The sequence below is a fragment of the Paroedura picta genome, chromosome 14 (genome assembly GCF_049243985.1).
Source record: "Paroedura picta isolate Pp20150507F chromosome 14, Ppicta_v3.0, whole genome shotgun sequence".
NCBI lineage: Eukaryota > Metazoa > Chordata > Lepidosauria > Squamata > Gekkonidae > Paroedura > Paroedura picta.
In genome coordinates, this window is record NC_135382.1 from 22,810,144 (window position 1) to 22,833,931 (window position 23,788).

Sequence of the window (23,788 nt, forward strand, 5' to 3'; positions counted from 1 at the left end):
TTGTGACAGGCCACCTGGGCTACACGCTATTTTTTGCTTATCGTCAAGGTCCTTAGATAAGAGGTGGGGGAAGAAACAGATTCATTTTTCCACCCTTTGCCAGCCACATATATAAGGGCTTCTCACTCTTGCTTCATTCTTGACTCATTGAGATAACAAGATGGCCACCATCTGGTTCCTGTCCTGCCTGGCTCTCCTTGGCGCTGTCCAAGGTAAGTGCCAGGAAGGCCTGTTGAGGGTGAGGCAAGAATTATAAGTGGACAAAGAGGCAGCTTTGCCCCCATGAGCTGCTAAAAGACCTGCCAGATGGGAGAGATTGGACCCTTTTGACATAGCTGAAGAAGGAACAAGCAAACTCCCTTGAGGAATGGTATCTGTGGGGAATGGCCTCTTCAAGCTATATAAGCCAAGTCTGTGTCCTGCTTGGGTCCTGTTGGTCTCCATCCCAATATTGGTAGAAATGGATGCTGCACTTAACTATCCTTGTCTTTGCTATGAGAGCTAAGCCTGTGTTAGAAACAGGTTTTGTGGCTAATCCCAAATGCAACAAGGTTCGCATGAAGCCCAACCCGAAATTCCCCCTCATTCAGGCCAGGGGATCCTTCCAGGGTTAATCCCTTGCCCTTGCTTCCTCCTCAGGTTGTGGCGTTCCTGCCATCCAACCTGTGCTCAGTGGATATTCACGAATCGTCAATGGAGAGGATGCAGTGCCTGGATCCTGGCCCTGGCAGGTTTCTCTGCAGGTAAGAGTCCAGCACCGTTAGAGTGGAAGAGCACGGAGAAGGAGACGGGGCTGATGATCGTGAGGCTCACGGGTATCTAGCAGAACCGGTAGACTGTGGGCTCAGTTGTAGAGAGTGCCATTCAGTGCGGTTCACATCACCCTCACCCGTTGTGAGCAGGAAACCAGTTTTTTTTAGTGGGCCGTTGAGACGGCCCGACCTGTTCATTCTGCACATGCTGGATAATGCACTTTCAATGTACATTTGCAGCTGGGTTTCCCTGTGCAGAACAAGAAAATCGACTTTTAAAGTGCATTGAGAGGGCATTAACCAATGCACACAGGCTAGCCCAATCTTGTCAGATCTTAGAAGCTAAGCCCTGGCCAGCTCTGTCAGTGCCCCGATGGGAGACCAATCATACAGAAGCACAAACAGTCAACCTAATTTTACTTATTTATGCTTTAATTTATAGACTGCCCCTCCCTGCCAGCAGGCTCAAGGTGGCTTACAGCACACATTCACATTCTTTAAAAATGCAACGTTTTAAAATCTAACAGATCATAGTTCTGTTACCACCATGGCTTCGCTGGCTATTCTGTTTTAGTATTATGGTGGCAGTAATTCCTACAGTGTGTGTGTGCGTGTGTGTGTGTAAGCTGGCATAGCTGGGGGGCAGGGACATGAGATGGGGAAGGTGGAAGAGGGCCCATTGTCATTCCTTTGTTCATCCTGACCTCAGACTTAGGCCTCAATGGACCACATTTGCTGCACAGCTTGTGCACCGGACAACTGGCAAAAAGGATAACTGCCCTCAACATTCACAGGATCCTTTCCTGGTACTCACTTGCTCTCCTCCTCCTTCCAGGACAGCACTGGCTTCCATTTTTGCGGAGGTTCTCTGATCAGAGAGGACTGGGTGGTCACTGCTGCCCACTGTAATGTCAGGTAGGAAAGTTGTTTTCATTCAAAGAGTGGGACAAGGGATTTGTTCCAGAGGTGCGGAGTCTCAAGATTCTGGAGAAGTTATGCCTCAGCCCCAACCTCATGTGTGGGAAATTCTGGAGTAAGAAGGTTGCAATCTATAATCACAGAATCATAGAGTTGGAAGGTGCACACAGGCCATCGAGTCCAACCTCTGTTCAATGCAGGATCAGCCTAAAACATCTATGAGAAGCATCTGTCCAGCCAGTGCTTGAAGACTGCCAGTGAGGGGAACTCACCACCTCCTTAGGCAGATGAACTCTTCTGATTGCGCCCTCCTCTAAGTGACAACCTCTCAAATACTTAAAGAGAGGGAACATGTCCTCTCCCAGCCTCCTCTTTTCCAGGCTGGACATTCCCAAGTCCCTCCAACTTTCCTCATAGGCCTTGGTCCCCAGGCCTCAGATCAAGTTCGTTGCTCCCCTCTGCACCCTCTCTGTTTTGTCCACGTCCTTTTTGAAGTGAGGCCTCCAGAACTGCACTCCAGAACTCCAGGTGTGGTCTGAACAATGCAGTAGACAGTGGGACAATGACATCTTGTGATTTTGATGTGATACCTCTGTCAATATAGCCCAAGACTGCATACCTCAGAGCATCTCCACACTACTCAAAAGGTAGCACAATCCCCTTTACTTGTCTTTGCAGTGATGGTAGGATGGCTTCCAGATGTGGTCGCCACCAATCTGCCATCCCTCTTCATGCTTTGGCTGAGAGCAGATTTATTGCAGTTGTCAGGAGTGGGGTCTTGCAGACTAGATGTGCAGTCTCTGTGCTGGATGGATAGTCTTTCTACTACCATGTTGCCATGTTCTCACCCCTCAATGCTGTGCGCTTTGGCATGTGTTGGAAAGCATAGTTCCAGCTGTCAGTCACCAAACGGCTTGCTACAGTCTCTGTTTTATTTTTATTTTTTTTTTAATCTCCATTGCATCATTATACTCAGGTGAATTGGCACCACTTCTGTCTGTTACAACAACAGTGTAGGAGACACAGTGGAAAGTTACCGCCACAATCGAGAGAAACTGTGTCCGAAACACGACAATCTTAAGATGCAAAGAAAAAAAAACGCGCTTGCTGTCTTTTTCTTCGTTTTATTTTGCTTGTGGCAACAGCAGCTGATGTAACCTTTAATTGGAACGCAGTGCAGCCTTGAGAGAGAACAAGTATGCTCTTAGAATATCTTTAAAAGTTCATTGACTTACAACTAATGAAAATTGAATGGACTCTTTAGTGCTTATCGATTCCTACTAAGTCTTCTTTTATGGTGACCGCAACGGATGAAGGCCGTTTCGCAGAAATGATCGTTTGGGGTGTCACCACAAGCAAAATAAAATGAAGACAAACACAGCAAGCAAGTCTGTCCGTTGCTACTTCCGTGTGTCCCATTAGGCGATATTCCGATTTATCATTTGTTCTGATTAAAACATGTAGGCCTCGCCTCACTTCATGGTTCAAGGTGGCTTGCGGTATTAGAGCCACTGTCTCCTGACCCAGCCCTCGGGCAACGTGAGAATAACAGCACTGACCCCCCCTAATGCAGCTGCAGGAAGAATTACGCTGCTGCAGGGAGCGAAGGACCATCAGCATTCTCAGGCACGGAATTAACTCACCTACCCTTCTTCCCTCTCCCATTGCAGGACAACTCACCAAGTGGTGTTGGGAGAATTTGACCAAGGCTCTCCTTCAGCGGAAATTCAGGTGCTAAAGATTGCCAAGGTAATACAGGACTTCCTATCTCCAGTGTGGGGGGGTACTCTTTTAGGGTACAAACATTCTAGGTCTTCCAAGCTCAAACGCTGCCCAGTCCTCGTCTTCACAGAGCTTGCCGCAAACTTTCCACCTATGGTTGCCAATCCCAAGATGGCGGCTGGAGATCTCCCACAATTACAATTGGTTACAGAGATCAGTTCTCCTGGGGAGAAATGACTCCTCTGGAAAGTGGACTCATTTCTATGGCACTGAAGTCCCTCCCCTCTCAAAGCCTGTATTCCCCCAGCTCCACCCCCAACATCTCAAGGTATTTCCCAACCCAGAGCTGGCAACCCTAGGAGGCTGGGCATGACTGTCAGTTGCAACAATTGTGCATAGTCCTGCCTGCCTGGCTGGCTGTGAACCTCTCCTCCTGTCCCCCACCTACATCTTTCTCTTCCTGGTCTTCTGCCATACTCTCCTGGAGCGTTGAACTTGCGTTCTAGTTTCAGTACATCTGTGCTTCCTCGTTCCAAAAATAACCGGACTGTCCTTGTTATTTTAGTGGCAAATTGATGGTTTACTTGGTTAAAAAAAAAAAAAACACAACGCCACCATGCCAACTTTACATCAGATCAGCCACATGCCTCTTTTCTCCATTGCTAAATTTGCAGGCATATGCAAAGGCTGGCAGAGAAAATGTGTTCGCGTGCGTTGCAAAGGCATCTGTGCAAGCTACTGCAAAATGAACAGAATGTTCATGCTGTTCAACACAGAGATCTTGGGTTTTAAAAAGAAACTTTAAAAGGGGACGGAGAAGGGGCAGGGTTAGGATGGTCAGAGCAACAAAAGGTGTGTTTTGGTGGGGTGTCTGTCTGAAATGACTGGTGTGATCCCTAAAGAGATAGAATCATAGACTCATAGAGTTGGAAGGGACCTCCTGGGTCATCTAGTCCAACCCCCTGCACTATGCAGGACACTCACATCCCAATCGCTCATCCACTGTAACCTGCCACCCCCTTGAACCTTCACAGAATCAGAATACCCTGGTAAAGTTAAGGATCTGCTTTATGATGTTCTCAAACTAGGATAGTGTGGGAGGTTAGCTATTAGCCAGAATGTAGTAACCCTTCCTAATTTAATCCAGAATTAAGCATAGATTTCTCAGACATGTAGAAAATCAAACTGCCTTCGGGGTGGGATCTTGAGGCAACTACCTTGTACCAGACACCCTGTGAGGTAGGAGGGACTGAGAGACCTCTACGACAATTGCAGCTCCATCTTCCCTTGCCACGGGGCAAATAAGGACCTGAGTCGCTCCAGGCCTAGAACTGCCCCGGAACAGTGCTGACGTCATCCAGAAGTAGAAATTAGCCCCGTGATTGGATGAGCGCTGCACCGGGCTAGATTCCTAGTGTGGAAAGGGTCTCAGAGGGCAGCTTACCTGCAAGCAGAATCATTCCAGTTTGATCTCCATTTAACAGGAGATGAACCAGTGGCCGGATTCGACATAAGCTGGCTTTCTGTGTTCATAGATGCGATTGGTCGTCTTGCTGAGACTGGTCGACTCGAACAAAATTGCCTTCTCTGGCAGGTCTTCAAGAACCCCAAGTTTAACATCTTCACCATCAAAAATGACATCACTCTCCTGAAGCTCGACACTCCAGCCAGGCTAACGGATCGTGTGTCCCCCGTGTGTCTCCCAGAAGCCACGGACGACTTCCCTGGGGGCCTGTCGTGCGTCACGACTGGATGGGGCCTCATGCGCTACAACGGTAACACTATCCCTCTTTGGCAGGGGTAGTCAAACTGCGGCCCTCCAGATGTCCATGGACTACAATTCCCATGAGCCCCTGCCAGCGTTCGCTGGCAGGGGCTCATGGGAATTGTAGTCCATGGACATCTGGAGGGCCGCAGTTTGACTACCCCTGCCCTTTGGAAATTGACAGAGGGAACTACAGGGGGGCTTGAATCCAGGTCTCGCTCAGCTGGTCTTTTCAAACTCACACTACTATATTCCTTCAGGAATCAGATGGGTTATGGTCACTATGAGGTCTCCACTTCTGATGGACTTTAGGTCTTTGTACTCAGGACACCTCCTGGCTCTGCAAAACTGTCTTCAGAAATAGATGGATTATCCTTTGGGGATGTCTCTAGGTGGTCCAGCCTGGCGTAGTGAAGGGGTGAGCAAACTGTGGCTCTCCAGATGCCTATGGACTACAATTGCCATGAGCCTCTGCTAGCATGTGCTGGCAGGGGCTCATGATAATTGTAATCCGTAGACATCTGGAGAGGCTCAGTTTGGCCAGCCCTGTATTGGTGAAAAGTGGTGACCTTTAATCTGGAGAATTGGGTTTGATTCCCCAACCTCCTCCGCATACAGCCAGCTGGGTGACCGGGGGCCAGTCACAGTTCTCTCAGAGCTCTCTCAGTCTCACCTTCCTCACGGGGTGTTTACTGTGGGGAGAGGAAGGGAAGGCGATTGTGAGCTGCTTTGAGACAGCTTTGGGTAGTATAAAGTGGTGTTCAAAAATATTCCTTTTCTTTCTGGCCATCATCTTCCAGGCTAAGGCCGGCATGAGGTATTGCCTAATGATGAAAGAGGTGACAGGTAATTTTGGAAAGGCCTGTAATGCTTTACGGGTTCACTAAGGACATATCTACAAAAAGGTCTGATAGTCTCTCTCTCTCTCTCAATCTTAGAAATGGTAGTTTTAGAAGCTAGAGTTCTCTTGCAGAGAAACTGTGACATTCTCACTAGCAAGCCACAATTCTCGGGGAAGAGCAATGACAGTTAATAACCATAATTGTGCCATCAAGTCACAGCTGACCTATGGAGGACGCCTCTTGGGGCTGTGAAGGCAAAAGAGGAGCAGAGGCTATTGCCTTCCTCTGCATAGCAACCTAGGATTTCTTCCACCCAAGGACTAACCATGGCTGACCAGGTTTAGTTTTTGAACTCTGCCAAAGGTTATAAAATTGCTCTGTTCCTTATGGAAATCATGCCAGTGAATGAAATGTAATATTAGAAAGCTGTATTATATTTCATCTGGCATGCCACAGCTTTCGAACGCAAGACCTGTCCTTGGGAACCGTATTTGCTATCGCGTCTTTTGCAGACAAGAACACCCCGGAGAAGCTACAGCAAGTGGCCCTTCCCCTGCTGACCAATGAGCAGTGCAAGAAATACTGGGGCAACCGCATTGCTGATGTGATGGTCTGTGCAGGCGCTGCAGGAGCTTCCTCTTGCAGGGTAAGTCGCCACCTGGCATGCTCAGGATGTGCCCTCTCCATAGTTCTCCACCTTCCTCTGTGGACACTCATCAGCATAACAACTCTTGCCTGGCTCTGAGCTGGCCTCCTCCTTGCTTCCACCCATCTCTGGTTTGGCGTGGAGCTGTGGCTGTGGCCCAACATCTGCTTTGCATGCCGAAGATTCCCTGGTTCGGTCCTCGGCATCTCCAGTTAAAAGGATAAGGCAGGGCGAAGGACTGTAACCTGCCCATCAGAGCAGGCAACCATGACCCTGGCCAACCAAGGGACAGGCCAGCTGCTCCTTAAAGGGCCATGGCTCTGTGGGGGAGCATTTATTTGGCATACAGAAAGTCCCAGGTTCAATCTCCAGCACCTCCACTTGAATGGACCAGGTGGAAGGTGACATGCAAGACTTCAACCGGAGACCTTAGAAAGCTGCTGCTGGACAGAGTAGCTGTACCAGTGTAGCTGTGTTTCACAGGTCCATGTGTATTCTTTTGTTCGTCTTACTCCCTAAGTCTGTCCTTGCTTCCTTCTTTCCTTCCTTCAAAGCAGGCTCAGAGCTGTTTACAATAAAAATACATGCAGATAAAAGCAATACCCCTCCCCAGTTGTACCAGATGCCCTCTGCCAGGTTAATCAGATTGGAGGATCTAAAAACAAGAAGAGGGGGCAGCCAAGGTGACCAGATGACCCTGGTCTCAGATACAGACCTGGCGTTAAAGTGCCATCTTGTAGGTCCCTGTGAACCTTTTCAACTCAGCCAGGGCCTGGATTTCCAATGACCATTCTTGCCACTAGGCTTTGGTAGACTTGTGCTTCATTTCTGAGAGCCATTTCCTTGCAAAGGAAATCCTGAAGTCTAAGGGAAGGAGGGCAAGCAACACACATAGTGTTATTATCTGGCTCTAAGGTTAAAAGGAGATTCCAGCGTCACTTATTAAGTCCTTCTACAGCAGGGGTAGTCAAACTGCGGCCCTCCAGATGTCCATGGACTACAATTCCCATGAGCCCCTGCCAGCAGTTGCTGGCAGGGGCTCCTGGGAATTGTAGTCCATGGACATCTGGAGGGCCGCAGTTTGACTACCCGTGTTCTATAGTGTGTGGCTGCATGTATGTGAGGCAAGGGCCTTCTCACCGGACCTCCCGTGATGCTCTGTGGTGCTTCCTCTTTGCAGGGAGACTCTGGTGGGCCCTTGGTGTGCCAGAAGAACGGTGCCTGGACCTTGGCAGGGATCGTCTCCTGGGGCAGCAGCACCTGCTCAACGTCTAGCCCTGGTGTCTACGCCCGGGTCACCGAGCTCCGGGCCTGGATTGACGAGATACTTGCAAACAATTAGCTCGCTTGGACTGTGGAACGATAAAATCTGGAAAAATAAAATCTGGATCGGACATCCTTTCTCTGTGGTACTTTTTGGACTCCAAAAGCACGCACATGCACACACACACAAGATCATGCTGCTGGATTTGTGCAACTGAGTTTATAATCTAATCTTGTACATTTACTTGGAAGTAGCTCCTAATGAATTTAATAAGACTTACTGCTGAGTAAACATATATAGGACCACAATATTGGTTTGCTGGAGGGTGACAGTAGTGCAAGCCTGCAAACCTGGTCTTTGCACAGTTTGTTTTGCTTACCTACGTGCAAGTGAAATATGGCAAAAGCACAGAGTCAAGTCCTGAGCACATCCCAAGAGAATTGCTTGTGCAACTGGCCCCCAATGCGGCCCTCTCGTTAACCCAAACTGGATCCCTCAAAGGGAATCGTGGAGAATCATGAATATAGCAAACAGCTGGGTAACGCAAGGTCTTTTCTACCAATTTTTACGGAGTCCATTCCTTGGGAGAAACCCTTCCTAAATGAAGATGACAATTAAGTTTACACTCAAGGGGATTTAATTGGGGAAATACTGGGGTACATTCAAAACACACAAACAAAAACATACATAAACTACATTCTACAGGGGGGAAAGGTCAGGGAAATACCGCACCTGCCTTGGATCCAAGTAGCAAAGCCACGTGGTTGACCTCAGGGTGGAAAGAATGCCGAGTGTGGGGGGATCAACACAACACAACACAACACACACACACTGTTGGGGGTGTGCAGGAGCTGATATAGTGTTGGAAATTCCCGGGCCAGCCCAGTGACTGATAGGATGGTTAGCATATGAGGTCACTGGAGTGGGAGGTCTGGAGTAAACTCATGAAGTGCAACATTACCTTGGCTGGGTGTCATGATAGTCCAGGGGTAGTCAAACTGCGGCCCTCCAGATGTCCATGGACTACAATTCCCATGAGCCCCCTGGCAGGGGGCTCATGGGAATTGCAGTCCATGGACATCTGGAGGGCCGCAGTTTGACTACCCCTGTGATAGTCTAATGGCCTTTGGCTGGGAAGGGAAGGTTTTCCATAATGTGCACGTTTAGCTGTCAGTTTGGCAAGCAGGGCGTAGAAGTTAAGGTTCTAGTCCAGCTCAAACCAGATGCGGGGCAACAGTGGGCGGACTTCTGCACCCCAATGGGTCCCTTGCAACGGGACGGGGGCCTCCCGCGGAGCACGCAGAGCTCTGCACCTGGGGGAAGAGCCTGGCTTTCTTCTTCCGTGCCACGCCAGAACGAGAAACGCTCCCAGGGGACGCTCGGCCCGCTTGCTTGGGGTTTGAAGGGGGAGAGCGTGCCGCTAGGCATGCACAGAGCGCGGCTGGCGGGCGGGGAGGGGCTTGATCCGGGAAGTACGCACGCGCGCTTCGCTTCTCGCCAGGCACCGGCGCTTTCCTCCGAGTCGGTCCACCTTAAGCGACGGGGCGGCTCCGCCTCCCTCCTTCCCCGGAGAGCCGCCGTCCCCGTGCCCTTTGCCTGCGGGCGGCCATGGCTCTGCTGCGGAGGACGCTGGGCTTAGCCGCCAGGCCTTACTCGCAAGGAGCCGCGAAGGTAGAGGCGGCGGGAGACGCAGGCGAGGCGGGGCGAGGCGGGAGGAACTGCCCGGGGGCGCATCGTGCGTCGGCCGAGCCCCTTGCAGCAGAATCCAGGAGTCGCCCTTCTAGCCAAGCCTCCCTGTTCAGGCGCAGGGTACCTGAGGCTGGGAGGCGTTGCAGTGGGGCGAACCAGGGGGTCGTCTGGGCAGCATACTTAGGCCCCTGTGGCAGGAGGCTGGAATAGGCATGCCAGCCTCCCGGTGGAAGCTGGAGATCCCCCGGAATTACAGCTCTTCTCCAGACTGAAGAGCTCAGTTCCCCCGGAGGAAATGGCTGCTTTGGAGGGTGGGCTTCATAGCATTATGCTCCACTGGCGTCCCTCCCCGCCCCAAATCCCGCCCACTCTTGGTTCCCCTCCTCGAACGTATTTTCCAAACTAGAGCTGGCAACCGTAGCCTGAACTGGAAGTTTTGGTGTGATCCTGCAGAGCATGGTTTTGTACAAAGCTCCTGGCAGCAGTGATTGACCACAGAACTGGCCACTGGAAGTAGAGACACTTTTTGGGGCAAAAAGGGATTTCCAAGATCCTTTGCCATGTTCAGGATGGTGGGGGCTCTGCCCAAGCAGTGTAGTGTTACAGCCTTGGATGGGGATCTGGGAGAGCCAGATTCGAAACCCCACTGAGTAATCTTGGGACAATCACTTTCGGCCTAGCCTACCTCGCAGAGGTGCTGTGAAGGTAAAGTTGAAGAGAATGGTGTAAACTGCACCTCCTTGCTGCCAGTTTGGAAGGGGATGCCTTAACATAGATCCAAAGAAAATTATGGAGGAACAGAAGTTAGCCACCTTCTGAAGGCTGACTTTGGACATTTTTAGACAGAATTTAGCCTTTATTTCCTAAATGAGGACTGCTGGGTTGGTTTACACGAGGACTTGGAATAAACAGGTGGTGGTGGGGGGGCATGTTTGGGTCCCTTGGTCCGATCTAATAGATTACTTTCATTGAAGAAGAAGAAGAGCTGTTTTTGTATCCCACTTTTTACTCCCTGAAGGACTCTTAAAGTGGCTCACAATTTCCTACCCTTCCTCTCCTCACAAGAGATACCCTGAGAGATAGGTGGGGCAGAGAGAGCTCTGAGAGAACTGTGATTGGCCCAAGGCCACCCAGCTGGCCGCATGGGAAGGAGAATCAAACCTGGTTCTGCAGATCAAAGGCAGCCGCTCTTGACCTCTACACCAAACTGAAACGAATATGCCTGCTGCAGATCAGTTGATCCACTGAACTATCTGTCTAGCATCCTTTAGCTTGGCAATGCTGCCAATTTGAACTACAGAGTATGCATGCAAAACATCCACCAAGGCAAAACACTTGTTTTGCCCCTGGGCTTGGCAGGGTGGGCATCTCATGTTTCAGAGAGCTGGGAGCCCTCCGGGGTTCAGTTTAGGAAAATAGGAATGCTCATAGCCAAGCAGCAACATACAGGTCATTCGCATGGACTCTGGGGCCATAGGCATGTCAAAGAATTCAACGAACACCAAAATATATACTATCATTTTTAGGTATTGTCTGCTCTCAGTTTTATGTTGGAGGCATGTATTGTTCCTATGCAAATTAGTTGTGAGACCCAATTCCTGGGGAGCCTTGTGCCAGAGGGTGGCAAGTATTTACAGGAGCACCCAATAAAAACACAGATTATATGATACTTTTGCGCAAAGATCAGCTTGCCCTGTGCACAGTCCCAGGTGTTCTTTTGCAAGCCCTGCTCTCCATAATATTCTCTCATCCACCTTTTACCTTATCCTGCAGGACTGGCTCACGGAGGATTTCCTTGACGCCCTGAGAGCTGTGGTAGGGAGCACCAACGTGTCCACGGCCACAGTGGTCCGTGAGCAACATGGCCGTGATGAGTCCGTGCACAGGTACTTCGGGTGGGAATTTTGGGGGCTTTCATTCCCCCGTTTTCGTGAAGAAAGGGTAGCCGCCATTTTGAGCCTATGGGTAGCTTTAGAATTCTGACAGACGGCGTGTATGTATGAGCACAGCCACAAAATGACTGCTGTGGCAGGCACAGCTACCAACCCATGGAAGAAGCCCAAGCAGAGAGGAGGATAATTTTTAAAAAATACCCTGGGAAAGAGCAGTGAGAAGGAGAATGAAACCAACGTGGGGGGAGCAGCTGCCCCTGCAATATTTTTAGAAATATGCACAGCCAACAAGATCGCCAATGGCCAGTCAGGCTTTCTAAAAACACTTGTTGGACTCACAGGCACCCTGCTGGCTCCCTCGAGGAGCTGTGATGGGAGAAGCATGCAGTGAGAAATGTGGGAGGTCAGGCAGGAAAGGAGTGTAAGTTCAGGTCACCCACCTGCATGCACCTTTAATGTTAAATGCACACATCCCTGCTTTGTATGTGTTCCTCCCCGTGTGTAATCCTGCCCTGGATGCTCTCCCCCTCCCTAGTCAGTCATCTCCCTTGCTCCTAAGACAATTGTATCTTGCTCTGCCTCTCCCCCCGTGTCTTAGGTGCCGCCCGCCGGATGCCGTGGTGTGGCCGCAGAACGTGGAACAGGCCAGCTTGCTAGCCACGGCCTGCTACAGCAGGGGAGTCCCCATCATCCCCTTTGGCACGGGCACAGGCCTGGAGGGGGGCGTGAGTGCTGTGCAGGTAGGGCAGCTGGCCAGTGAGAAGGAGAGAAGGTTGGCCTCCAGTGGCTAGTAGGGAAGGGGGTCCCTTCTAGGGGCTAGAACGGAGGAAGATTGAAAAAGCCCCGAGCAAATCCAGGCCTGTGTCAAGTCGGTTTTAGTGTGCTCAATCTTGGCATGGGAATATGGCAAGACCCAGAAATTCTCTGTAGCTATCGTCAGTGAGGGACCACAAACAGATCCTGCACTTTTGGGCCTAGAGGGGAAACAGTCCAGGTTTGATGGTGACGCTTCCTGATGGGCTTCAGCCCCAGCACCTATTTCTTTTGGTGCTAGAAGGAGCTACTGCTCTCCTGCAAGAAGCTGACAGGAGAACACACGACTGATGCTGGCATTTTGGCTCCTTGGTGCAAAAAGTTTGCAAAATTCCACTTTTAACTACCGCCTGCCCTCTTGAGAGTCCTGCTGAGTCAGGAGATGCAAAAATGGGCTCCTGTGCAGAAGTGGCAGGGGGAGTAATTGGGAGGCTTCTGGGTAAAAAAAGTCCTGCATGCATCAGACCTTCCTCTCTTGTCCACTTTGTTTTGGGCTAATCATTTTACCCTTTCTGTGGGACAGGGCGGTGTGTGCTTTAACCTGACCCGAATGGACCAGATCTCTGCGCTGAACACGGAAGACTTCACTGTTGCTGTGGAGCCGGGGGTGACCCGGAAGACCCTGAACAACTTTCTGCGAGACAGTGGCCTCTGGTTTCCTGTCGGTACGGCTGGCTTGGAGATGGGTGGTGGCCCGAATGCAGCTCTGTGGGCAAGGCAGGAGAGGGGGGGGGGGTTCCTGTACAGGCTGCCAAGACACTGCAGCTCTGGTTTTGTCTGGAATCAAAGGGTGGGTGAAAATCAAAATGGCAACCTGGAAACAGGACAGCTGTGCATCAAGGACCAATTTGGAGCAGCTGCATCTTGCTTTACCTGTCCCCAATGCAGATGGCACAGTTCTTCATTTAGGTACTTATACCTCAGTTTTGATCCCTGGTGGGGACCTGAAGCTTTTTACAACACTGGTCTCCATTTTATCCTCACAACAGCCCTGCACATTTAGTTAAACTGCTAGAGTGACTGGGCAAAGGCTGCCCAGAAATCTCCCGTGGCAGATTGGGCACTAGGGTTGCCAGCAGGTGAGACGGTTCAGTTCCCCAGAGAAAATGGCAACTTTAGAGGGTGGAAAGTAACTGGGCCATTTGTTCTGCTTTCCTTAAGAAAAGTGCTGCAGGACCCATAGATTGTAGGCAAGATCTCCAGGGCCGGCCACCCCCATTCTTAGCAGCCTGTGCTGGGTTTACAGTTTGCACTGTACCCGAGGAGGGAAGAGAGGAGGTGCAGCCTGATCCTGTCTGATCTTGAAAGCTAAGCAGGGTCAGTGCTTGGGCGAGAGACCTCCAACGAAGACGCTGCAGAGGAAGGCCACGGCAATCCGCTGTTGTGTCTCCTGTGCCTTGAAAGCGCTTGTGCTGGGGTCACCATAAGATGGTCCCAACTTATGTACGGAGTATGCCGACCCACCTGGTCAGCACGCCTGAGTTGGGGCGCCAAGAATAAAGGATGGGTCATGCTGATGGGTCTAACATCTGGTCTCGTGTGATCCATTTCTAGCACCCTTTTGAAAAGTGTCATACTCTGGCCTAGGCTTGGTTGCTACCTGTAGGTTGTCACTATGGGGAACCTCCATATTCGGAGACCTCCAAATACCAGTGGCAAGGAGGGAACATAAGGGCAGGACTCGGTTTCTATGCCGTTTGTTAGTACCTGGTTGGCGGCCAGTGAGTGAGCTAAATGGACCTCCTGGTCTTGTCCAGGAGGGCATTTGTTATGTCCTTGTGATCTTCCCTGTGAGGCCTGAGCTTTGTGGAGTTTTCTGGCTCAGTTCTAGATGCTGCTGGCCGGACCAGAGAGATTTCTGCCACTCAGTTGGCTGTGTGGAAGGACTGGGGGGTGGGGGCTTTTGTTGCTGTCTCAGTGAGTTGCTTCTCCTTCTCCAGACCCTGGGGCTGACGCCTCTCTCTGCGGCATGGCAGCCACTGGTGCATCCGGCACCAACGCCGTTCGCTATGGTACCATGCGCCACAACGTGCTGAACTTGCAGGTGGTGCTTCCTGACGGGAGGGTGCTCCACACGGCTGGGCAGAACCGGAGGCCGAGGTATGTTCCCCAGCTGCCTTCTGGAAGCTACGTCACACAGCATGAATATTATTTTGCCCGTCACTGAGGAAAGGCATTCTAGTTCTCTGAAATTCACTTCTCCCTTCCAGGAAGAGTGCAGCTGGTTACCAACTCACAGGCCTCTTTGTAGGCTCGGAGGGGACCTTGGGTCTGATCACCCAGGCCACCCTACGCCTCCATGGCATCCCCGAGGCCACAGTGGCGGCCACCTGTGCCTTTCCCAGCGTGCAAGCTGCCGTGGACAGCACTGTGCAGGTTCTGCAAGCTGGGATCCCCATCGCTCGCATTGGTAAGACCAGGGGCTGTCTAGGTGGGCAGAGCAGGTGGGGCGTGGTGGAGAAAGATCGTGGCAGATTGCATGCTCAGCAAGCCAAGAAACCTGGGATGCCTCTTCTGTCTGCGATGCCTCTTTTGCCAGTCTGTCTCACAACAGAGGATGCTATAGTCATGTGACAGGAAGAGGGGGAGCCAGAGAAGTCAGGAAGAAAATTTCTAGGCCACTGCTCTGGGGAATCCAAGTTTATAACCTTCCTGCTGGTGAGAGGTAGGGAACTCGATACTGCAAGGACAGGGTTGCCAGCTCCAGGTTGGGAAATTCCTGGGGATTTTGGGGGTGGAGCCTGAGGAGGGTGGGGTTTGGGGTGGTATGATGCCAGAGTCCAACTTCCAAAGTGGCCATTTTTCCAGGTGAACTGATCCCTGTCACCTGGAGATCAGCTGTAATAGCAGATCCCCAGCCTGGAGGTTGGCCACTCTACTGGGCTGGGCTCGACTTTATGGTGAGTGGAGAAGAGAGAGAATGCAAAAGAGAGGAGGGTGTCTCTAAACCGACTGCTCTTCTAGCTTGTTTCCTCTTCGTGCATGCTGTCTGTCCATGAATACAAGAAGGCCGTTCCCAAAATACCCCCCCGCAAAATATATATATATATATATATCCCTTTGTGATCCAGGAGGGAAAGCTCCACAATCTGATTGAGCGTCCCAACCCATTGGTTGAAGACCAGAGTCTTACATGGTGTGCAAGACCAGAAAATCCCTTTTGCAAAAAGCCCCCTTTGTAGAAGGAAACTTCTTTCAGGGCTTAGCTATCTTATCTGTACAGGCTAAAAGCGAATTGCTATTGGTTGAGCTGCTGTTGTGACGGAATGTTCATCAACATTCTAATTTCTGAGGGATAGAAGGAAGCAAAGCAGGAGGTCACTTGGGTAGAAAAAGCCTCAAAGGGGGAGGACGGTGTACAGGCACTCTGGGGGTGCTTCTATAGCACTACTCCTATCAACATGGTGTGGTTGTTAACAGAATTGGACTAGTGTCTGGGAGACCAGGGTTCAAATCCCCAATTCTGCCATGGAAGCTCCCTTGGAGACCTTGGGCCTGTCACACACTCTCATCTTAACCCACCTCACAAGGTTGTTGTGGGGATAAAATAGAAGAGGGGAGAATGATGGAAGCCACTTAGGGGAGAAAGGCAGAGTGCAAATAAACAAATAAAATGCACATTTTTAAGCACTGCGAGAGCAGATTTGGAAGAGATGCTGTGAGGTCTGTTCATGGTGGTAACAGCATTAGCTGATGTTTGCAGGCCTGCATCCTGAGATCAGTACAACATGAAGGGAAAGAACAGCATGAAGCATAATTGTCTCCCTGCACTATTTTCCTGGCCTGAACAGCCCCATGAAACTGCAGTTGGATGAATATATGTTGGATAAATATATAGGTCTTAATATGCCCAATGGGGCAGGTAGCTGGGGGGGGGGGCATTTGTCAGAAAATTAGCATTGTGGGAAAGAGGAAAGTGCCAAAAACAGCAGAAAAGTTCAGATTCAAAAACCCGCTTCTGGTATTTTACAGACTAGGCGGTGGAACGCAATAAAACGTTTTGCTGCCTTTTTGCTCCACGTTCTGCCGAGACCCGTGTGCTGAGTCACAGCCCCTCTCCCTGTTCCCACTGCTCCAGAATTCCTAGACGAAGTCATGATGGTTGCCTGCAACCGCTACAGCGGCCTCAGCTACCCGGAATTGCCCACCCTCTTCTTGGAGTTTCACGGCAGCGAGCAGAGCGTGGAAGAGCAAGTGCAGGCGACAGGTAAGCCCTGTGGAGGAAGGGCGCAGGCCCCCAACTAGGCAGGGAACACAGGAGTGTGGGAGGAAGCAACTGCACGGAAATGCGGCACTGATGTGAGGCTTCCTCTCCAGGAGAGATCGCCCAGCTGAACGGCGGGTCAGAGTTTTTGTGGGCCCGGGAGCAGGAAGCCCGGAACCAGCTGTGGAATGCCCGACACAACGCCTGGTATGCCGCCCTGGCCCTTCGCCCAGGCAAGAAGGTGAGAGAGAGAGGGGGAGGTCTGGAGGGGCACTCCCCATGCAGGATACAGATGTGAATCTGCCTCGTGCCGAATCAGACCGTTGCTCCATCAAGATCTGGGTTATCAACGCAGACTGAGAGCAAATCTCTCAGCTGGAGGCCTCTGAGGTCACTTACAAGCTGATCCTTTTAAGTGGAGATGGGGGGGGGGTGGATTAGAGCAGGGATCTTTGCATTGCAAGGAGAGGCTCTTTCACTGAGCTACGACTTCTTCCATGCACCTGAGGAGTTGAGCTGGGACGGATGTAAGCCCATCTTGAAAGGCACCCACATTGAAGCGCACCTTCTCTTTTGCCGTAGTGCTTGCAAGATGCTTAGTAAAATGCTTGTTTATTGAGGGCAAGCGATCATACATGACTTGTAGGCTTTCTCCTCGCCCCCTTCAAACTTCTCTGATTATACAGCTTGGCTCCTTTACTACAGTGCTAGGGCTCTCCGTACTGTGCAGGGCCCCTAGATTTTATTTATTTTTCTTTCTTTATTAGATTTTTAGACCGCCCTCCTGGCAAGACGGCATTGCAGCAATAACATCTGCTTTGGGTGCAGAAGGTCCCAGGTTCAGTTCCTGGTCTCTCCAGCTAAATGGGCCCCAATAGCAGATGACGTGAAAGGGAAAACTGCTGCCCTCCACAGCAAACAGGACTGACTCCACAGAGAGTCAGTTTGGTGTAGTGGTTAGGAGTGCAGACTTCTGATCTGGTGAGCCGGGTTGGATTCCCCACTCCCCCACATGCAGCCAGCTGGGTGACCTTGGGCTCGCCACGGTGCTGATAAAGCTGTTCTGACCTAGCAGTAATACCAGAGCTCTCTCAGCCTCACCTCCTAGGATATCTGTTGTGGGGAGAGGAAAGGGAAGGCAATTATAAGCTGCTTTGAGACTCCTTCAGGTAGAGAAAAGTGGCAAAGAAGAACCAACTCTTCTTCTTCTCGGTACATCTGGGGTCGGACTCTGCATAAGGCAACCTTGTGGGTGGGATGTGGGGTCGTGTGTGGCTTCTTGCCCTTGCTACACATATTTGACTGGGTTTTGTAGATTACTAAGTGGCAGGTAGGTTGATGAATCGTTTAGCCTTGGTACTGAGAGTTGGTGGAGAGAGAGGTCTTTTTTTGGGTGGTGGGGTGAGGAATGTCCTCTTGAAAGGGCTAGTGAATGCTGGAAGAGACTAATTTTAAAAACAACCCCCCCCCCCCAATGATTCTTTCCTCCCTATTTGGATAGGCAAAAAAATAGGGTGATCTCAAGCTGTGGCAGGCTGAGGATGTTTATGCTCCCCTCCCCCTTTCCTCTTACTCCGTTAGGGTTATTCCACTGATGTGTGCGTTCCCATCTCTCGCCTCCCTGCTATTCTGGTGGAGACCAAGCGAGATCTTCTGGCCTCCAGACTCACAGGTGGGCAGTCCTGGTTGGTGGCAGGGTGTGTGTGTGTGTGTGTGTGGAGAGAAGTTCACTGCCATGTCGCCCTTGTTCCTTGAGAGATTGGAAAGACGACATGGGAAGTTGGGCTGTTTATCCTCCCATCCAACAATGCTCAAGTTTCACCTTGTGATTTATCAGGAGGCAGAGACAGGGGAGGGGAGCCCTGCTGGTTCCAAAGCGCGAGCCCGATGACCAGGATCCCCAGTCGCTTTTTGTTCCATTCTTTGACCATCATCTTACGTGCATTTCTCTCACTCTCCTCTTTCCTTGGAAAACAAACTGTGTTTCTCAGAAGTACCTCTGGTGGGAAGGCTGGGATAGAAAAAAACAAAACAAAAAACAGCCAGTCCTTTCTTAGGAGGCTGAGTGCATGCACACCAGTGAATTTCTGTGTCAGCGTTCAAAGCCAGATTTAAAAAAAGGGGGGGGATGTTTCAGGCTGTCCATGTCGAGAGGGGGCTCTAATGCAAATGCCTTGAGGGTTGTGGCTTTCTGGGCATGCTTCTCTGACCTTCTGGGAAGAAGGGAGCGGTAACAAGCACGAGACTACAATATTTGCATAATATCAGTCTTTTTAGGTGCTCATCGTGCCCCAAGTGGGAGGAAGGGATTCATACGGTGTAGAAGTTCGTCCTCTGTTCCATTTACAAGCAATCACTAAGGTTTATGAAAGAATAAGTTCTTTACTGCCTTGTGCCTCTAGGCCCGATCGTCGGCCACGTCGGAGACGGCAACTTCCACTGCCTCCTGATTTTTGATCCCGAAGATCCAGATGAAAGTGGGAGAGTGGAGGAATTTGCTACGCGGCTAGCCAGGTGGGGGCATGACTTCTCCCCACAGGGCGGGGGTAGGCTCTCCCCACTTGCCTGGGGAAGGTAAACTGGAAGGATCCTTGCTTCCAAAGGAGGAAGGGCTCCCAGCTTCCTGCTATCAAGGTCACTTATGGTTAAGGTGACCAAATTTTAACATTGGTAAAGCAGGACACCATTGACCTTGATTAAAAATTTGGTCTACATGGAGCAACAAAAAATTTCATACAACGCATAGAACGCAAAAATAGTATTGTAATATATATTTTTTAATTTCAACATAAGTACAATTTGCCAGGTTCCCCCAGATGTCCCTCCAAAAGTGGGACAATCTGGTCACCTTACCTATGGTGCAGGAAGGGGTTTCTGGAGGAGGGGGTTGTTGATGGTCTGGAGTTCACCAAGGCAGTTTCCATGTGGAGGTTTCTCCCCACCTTTGTTTCCTTAGAGTAGCCACACACTGTCATCCTCTGATTTTCCACTCAGCAGGTTTTTCTGACCCTGGCCTGCTGTCCCTCCAACTTTACTGTGCTGTTTTCCAAGAGCGTTCCCATCTGAACGGAAACTTTTGGATTTTTGAAGGTCTCACCGTTGTTGGCACGGTCGCCCTTCAGCCGTTTCCCCACACCACCGCTAGAGGGCTTTAGAAAAAGTCAAGAATTGCTAGATTACTATAGCAGTGACTGTTCAAAACAGAAAACAGGAAAACCTCCCATGACACTGCAGGGAACGAATGCCCGAAAAATGGCTGCTGATGGAGGAAAAGTGGCAACCCACCGCCCCTGCTAAATCTGTGCGGAGGCTTCATTTCTAGCGTGAATGCGTGGGCGTTCACCGTGGAGTGAATCCTTGCCTGCTGGGGTGCAGCTTGTGAAAGGGATTTCAGCCAGGGCATGGAGATTCGACAACACGGGCAAGAGACTCATTGCTGACCTTGGCAAGGCAGGGTCAAAGGAGACGACTTCAGCAGAGCCGTTCAGCAGCCTTCTCCTGTTGCCTGGAGAGCCAGAACGGAGTCGTACCCCAAGGAGCTCCTTGCGAGGAAATCCAGTTCAAAGTTCCTCTGCCCCCCTGCCTCCACCTGACGGTTTCTGGGGGATCTGGGGCCAGTCACACACACACAGACACAAGCTTGTTTCGAGGATAGCAGGAGAGCCAAGACCCATTTAGGCCACCCTGAGCTTCCAGGAAAAGGGGTGGTATAAACGTCCCCAGATAGATTCAGGAAAGAAATGACGTCTGTGTTCACGTAGGAAGGTGCCCTCTCTGAATCCGACTGCTCTCTGCACACATTGAAAGAAAAGGTTTAATACGGCCTAGGCTGGCCTGATATCGGAAGGTAAGCAGGGCCGGCCACAAGGAAATCCAGGGTCGCTGTGCTGAGGCAGACGTCTCTCTGAATGTCTCTCGCCTTGAAAACCCGATGAGGTCCATGCAAGCTGTAACTTGATGGCACTTTTCACCTCCACATCACCTTTAGCATCACTTGCTTCAATTTTCAAAACTATTATAGTCTGCAGGGGTGTACCTTATCCTAAGGGTTTGATGACAGTGAGACGTTGGCGTTGCTGCAGCCACACCACATAGAGAAACAAAACTGTCTTATCCCGAGTCACACTGCTGGTTCATCCAGGTCGGTCCTGTCTACTGGCAGCAGCTCTCCAGGGCAGGGTTTCCCAAGGCCTGTGGCCTTTCCCCTCCTGCCTTAACAGACTTGCCCACAAGCTGGGAAACCAGCCGCTTCTGCTGCCCCCTCTCCTGAGCATGGGTTCCTTTGTTATTTCTGCGCTTGGGAGGGGGCGGAGCCTGTGCTCACATGGCAGGGAGGCGTGGCCAGCTGACACTACCTCTGGGGCTCCTCAAAGCCCGAAACAATTATTTCAGGGGCTTCTCTATGGGCAAAAGTTTGAAAAAGGCTGCTCCAGAGAGTGGTCTTTCCCATCGCCGACCACTTGAACCTTTGAGCTGGAGATGCTGAAGGATTGAACCATTTGGCATACCAACCTGGTGCTTCACCACTGAGCCACAGCCCCGGTCCTCGATGACTGGGTGGGAATAGGAGCCTGTCTTCCTAGCAGCCTTGTTCTCCTCAGGCCATGACTCCAGAATTTTCAAATTCTGAAGTTGGGCGATTTAGAATGACCTTACGGCACTTGCGGGCTTGAGACAATTTAGAAGATTAGGAGGAACGGCGTTTCAAAAATATCTAACCCAAATTTCCCTGTACGGGGCCAGTGTACTTGCTGTGCGCCTGACTGCGGATGCTGGGCGTACGTGTTGATCCAATATTGGTGGGATTTTGCCTTTTCGCCTGTCTTCCCAGGCGCTTCCTCTGATTCCCTTGTTGGTCTTTCCTGGGACCCTTGCTCTATATCAGTAGGGCTTTTACCCTTTTACCACTGGGCTCTTCCATTTTGTTTTTAGACCAGGGGTAGTCAAACTGCAGCCCTCCAGATATCCATGGACTACATTTCCCATGAGCCCCTGCCAGCATTCGCTGGCAGGGGCTCATGGGAACTGTCGTCCATGGACATCTGGAGGGCCGCAGTTTGACTACCCCTGTTTTAGACCCTTGCTGTGAAGCAGCAAGGCTCTGACGTTTTGTTTCTCTTCTCCCCTAGGCGTGCATTGGCCATGGACGGCACCTGTACAGGGGAGCATGGTGTGGGCTTGGGCAAGCGGCAGCTGCTGCGGGAGGAGGTTGGCGATCTGGCCCTCTCGACCATGCGGCAGATCAAGGCCACGCTAGACCCGAAGAACCTCATGAACCCTGGGAAGGTCTTGTGACGCCTCTGACAACACTGGCTGCCTCGATAGGAAAAATACGCACCTTTCAAGACATGCGCTCCTTTTCCCAAGGACAAATCTGCTGGCTTCCTGCCTTGCGTGGTGCCAGCACTGCAAAATTAAACCGTTTTGGCTTCCTTACTTTTGCCTTCTCCCAAGAAACTGTGGTCAATGTAACTCTTAAAGGAAGAGGACTCCAGGTCTTTACCGCCAGTTGTCCCAGCTGCGAACACCTACCAGTTCCCCTCCTAAATTTTTACCCTTAAATTAACTTTTGGCTGAGGACTGAATGGCCAAGAGTCAGCTGACAGTCCTCCATCTTAACATCTGTACCGGAATCCGGAATTCAAATAAAGAGGTGGGGGCCTGAAAATTGCCTGAAACATTCATGTTTCTCTCTCTCTCTCTCATGAATGCACAGGGGTGGAATCTTGGCAAAGCATTTACGGCTCAAAAAACCTAACGACAGATTACATTGTTCCCCCAGGAGAGGACCCTGATTGGGTGGAGAAAAGAAGCTTAGGTCTTTCCCACGTCCCGTTCTCCTAACCTGACATTTATTCCATAACCTGCCTTCCTCCATGAAGGGGACCCAAAAGAGCTTCCATCCTCCTCCTCCATTTCAATCCTCACAACCCTGTGAGGTGGGATAGACTGAGTTGTGCCTGGCCCAAAGTCACCCGGGGAGCTCCCAGGGGCACAAGCAGAGATGCAGGCCTGGGCCTTCCAGAAACTAGTCCATAGTGATTCTAACCACGATGCCACACAGGCTTTCCAGTGTGTGCTCTCTTTCATGTGGTGGACTGAGCGTGGACTAATGAGCTGCAAAGCAAACAGCTGCCTGCCCCTCCGTGTCAAGGAACTGGGGCAGGAGGGGTGAGGTCTAAGCCCCCTCTCTCCACACACGACAATTCTGCCTCTTCCCCTTTGTGCCTGGCAGGTCCTTAAAAGCTGCCTCGCGGTGGCCGGGAAAGCCAAAGAAACGCATCTGCTTCACGTACGGTAGTAAGAAGAGTGGGAAATCTTGATCAGAAGTGCTTGCCACTCAAGTGGCTCTTGATTTCACTCTTCCCACGAAAGCTTTCATCGAGCCTTTCTAAGTGCGGAAGGGGCTCTCCCTCTTTGTGAGGAGCTAGCGCATGGAAATGCTGGAACGCCTGGGTTATGGGCTATGCCTAGCTCGCAAACCTCGCCACCGTGCAGATCGTGCTCCCCCCCCCCATCCAGTGGTGGTGTGTCCGTCTTCACGCCTCCAGCCTTTGCATTATGCCATCGCAAAAGCTAACCCCCACTGATGTGGGTAGCCTTCGATCATGAAGGTGGGCAAAGGTTAGAGGGACGCAGTGGCTCTCCAGGGCTTGGGGTGGAGGTCTTTCACACCACCTGATGTCAAATCCTTTTGACTGGGACCTTCCACACGCCAAGCAAAGGCTTTGATCCTGACACATGGCTCCTCCCTACACTGCACTTTTGTGCAAAGATGGGACTGGCCTATAAGGTCCCTCCTTAGTTGAGCAACCTTAGCAAAGCAAACCTTACAGTATTTTTCTGAACGATAAGAGTGACTTCCTTTAAAAACAAAACAGGCTTCTGGGTTAGGAAACCCTGAAGCGGGAGGAGCAGCCATTCTAAGCCATCCCCTCAATGTGCCTCTTAAAAGCATGCATGTCCCAAACCCAGATCACGCAGGCAGTGTTCAGAAAGACGCTAAGCGATTCCTTCGTTTTTAAGGAGGACGCGCCTTCTATGGGAGAAGACACAATTTCCTGGGCTTGCATTGGATTGGTTTCTCCCCCTCACGATCACAAGAGAGAAGCTGGAGTCAGGCTCCAGCCTAGCCCATGATTCAGGGCATCGGGGGAGAGAAGGGAAGCACAGCACGGGTTAGTGGCTTAGCAGTTCCATTATCCCCACCTGTCTGTGTCCTGTCCACATCACTGCCATGGTCCTAGAATTCTCCCAGAGGGCCAGTGGGGTGGAGCAGTT

General features: G+C 51.0%; 2 protein-coding genes across 2 annotated transcripts; both read left to right on the forward strand.

Annotated features, from left to right (window-relative positions):
- The first annotated feature begins 152 nt into the window (after positions 1 to 152).
- Positions 153 to 8,035, forward strand: LOC143823510 (chymotrypsinogen 2-like). The gene is made up of 7 exons (XM_077309890.1): positions 153 to 212; positions 640 to 743; positions 1,588 to 1,667; positions 3,341 to 3,419; positions 4,987 to 5,167; positions 6,512 to 6,645; positions 7,826 to 8,035. Exons 1-7 carry the CDS (start codon positions 161 to 163, stop codon positions 7,985 to 7,987), a joined length of 792 nt encoding a protein of 263 aa, XP_077166005.1. The 5' UTR covers positions 153 to 160; the 3' UTR covers positions 7,988 to 8,035.
- A 1,378-nt stretch (positions 8,036 to 9,413) lies between these two features.
- Positions 9,414 to 22,185, forward strand: LDHD (lactate dehydrogenase D). The gene is made up of 11 exons (XM_077309785.1): positions 9,414 to 9,580; positions 11,372 to 11,484; positions 12,089 to 12,230; positions 12,827 to 12,968; positions 14,244 to 14,403; positions 14,514 to 14,713; positions 16,382 to 16,510; positions 16,621 to 16,748; positions 18,089 to 18,179; positions 18,910 to 19,021; positions 21,637 to 22,185. The coding sequence occupies exons 1-11, from the start codon at positions 9,518 to 9,520 to the stop codon at positions 21,800 to 21,802; spliced, it is 1,446 nt and encodes a 481-aa protein (XP_077165900.1). The 5' UTR covers positions 9,414 to 9,517; the 3' UTR covers positions 21,803 to 22,185.
- Positions 22,186 to 23,788: the final 1,603 nt, after the last annotated feature.

Coding starts and splice junctions, on each gene's coding strand:
- LOC143823510 (XM_077309890.1), top strand. CDS start 161: ATGGCCACCATCTGGTTCCTGTCCTGCCTGGCTCTCCTTGGCGCTGTC. Junction 1,668..3,340: donor GCTGCCCACTGTAATGTCAG/GTAGGAAAGTTG, acceptor CTCCCATTGCAG/GACAACTCACCAAGTGGTGT. Junction 5,168..6,511: donor GGGCCTCATGCGCTACAACG/GTAACACTATCC, acceptor CGTCTTTTGCAG/ACAAGAACACCCCGGAGAAG.
- LDHD (XM_077309785.1), top strand. CDS start 9,518: ATGGCTCTGCTGCGGAGGACGCTGGGCTTAGCCGCCAGGCCTTACTCG. Junction 9,581..11,371: donor ACTCGCAAGGAGCCGCGAAG/GTAGAGGCGGCG, acceptor CTTATCCTGCAG/GACTGGCTCACGGAGGATTT. Junction 18,180..18,909: donor TCTGGCCTCCAGACTCACAG/GTGGGCAGTCCT, acceptor TTGTGCCTCTAG/GCCCGATCGTCGGCCACGTC.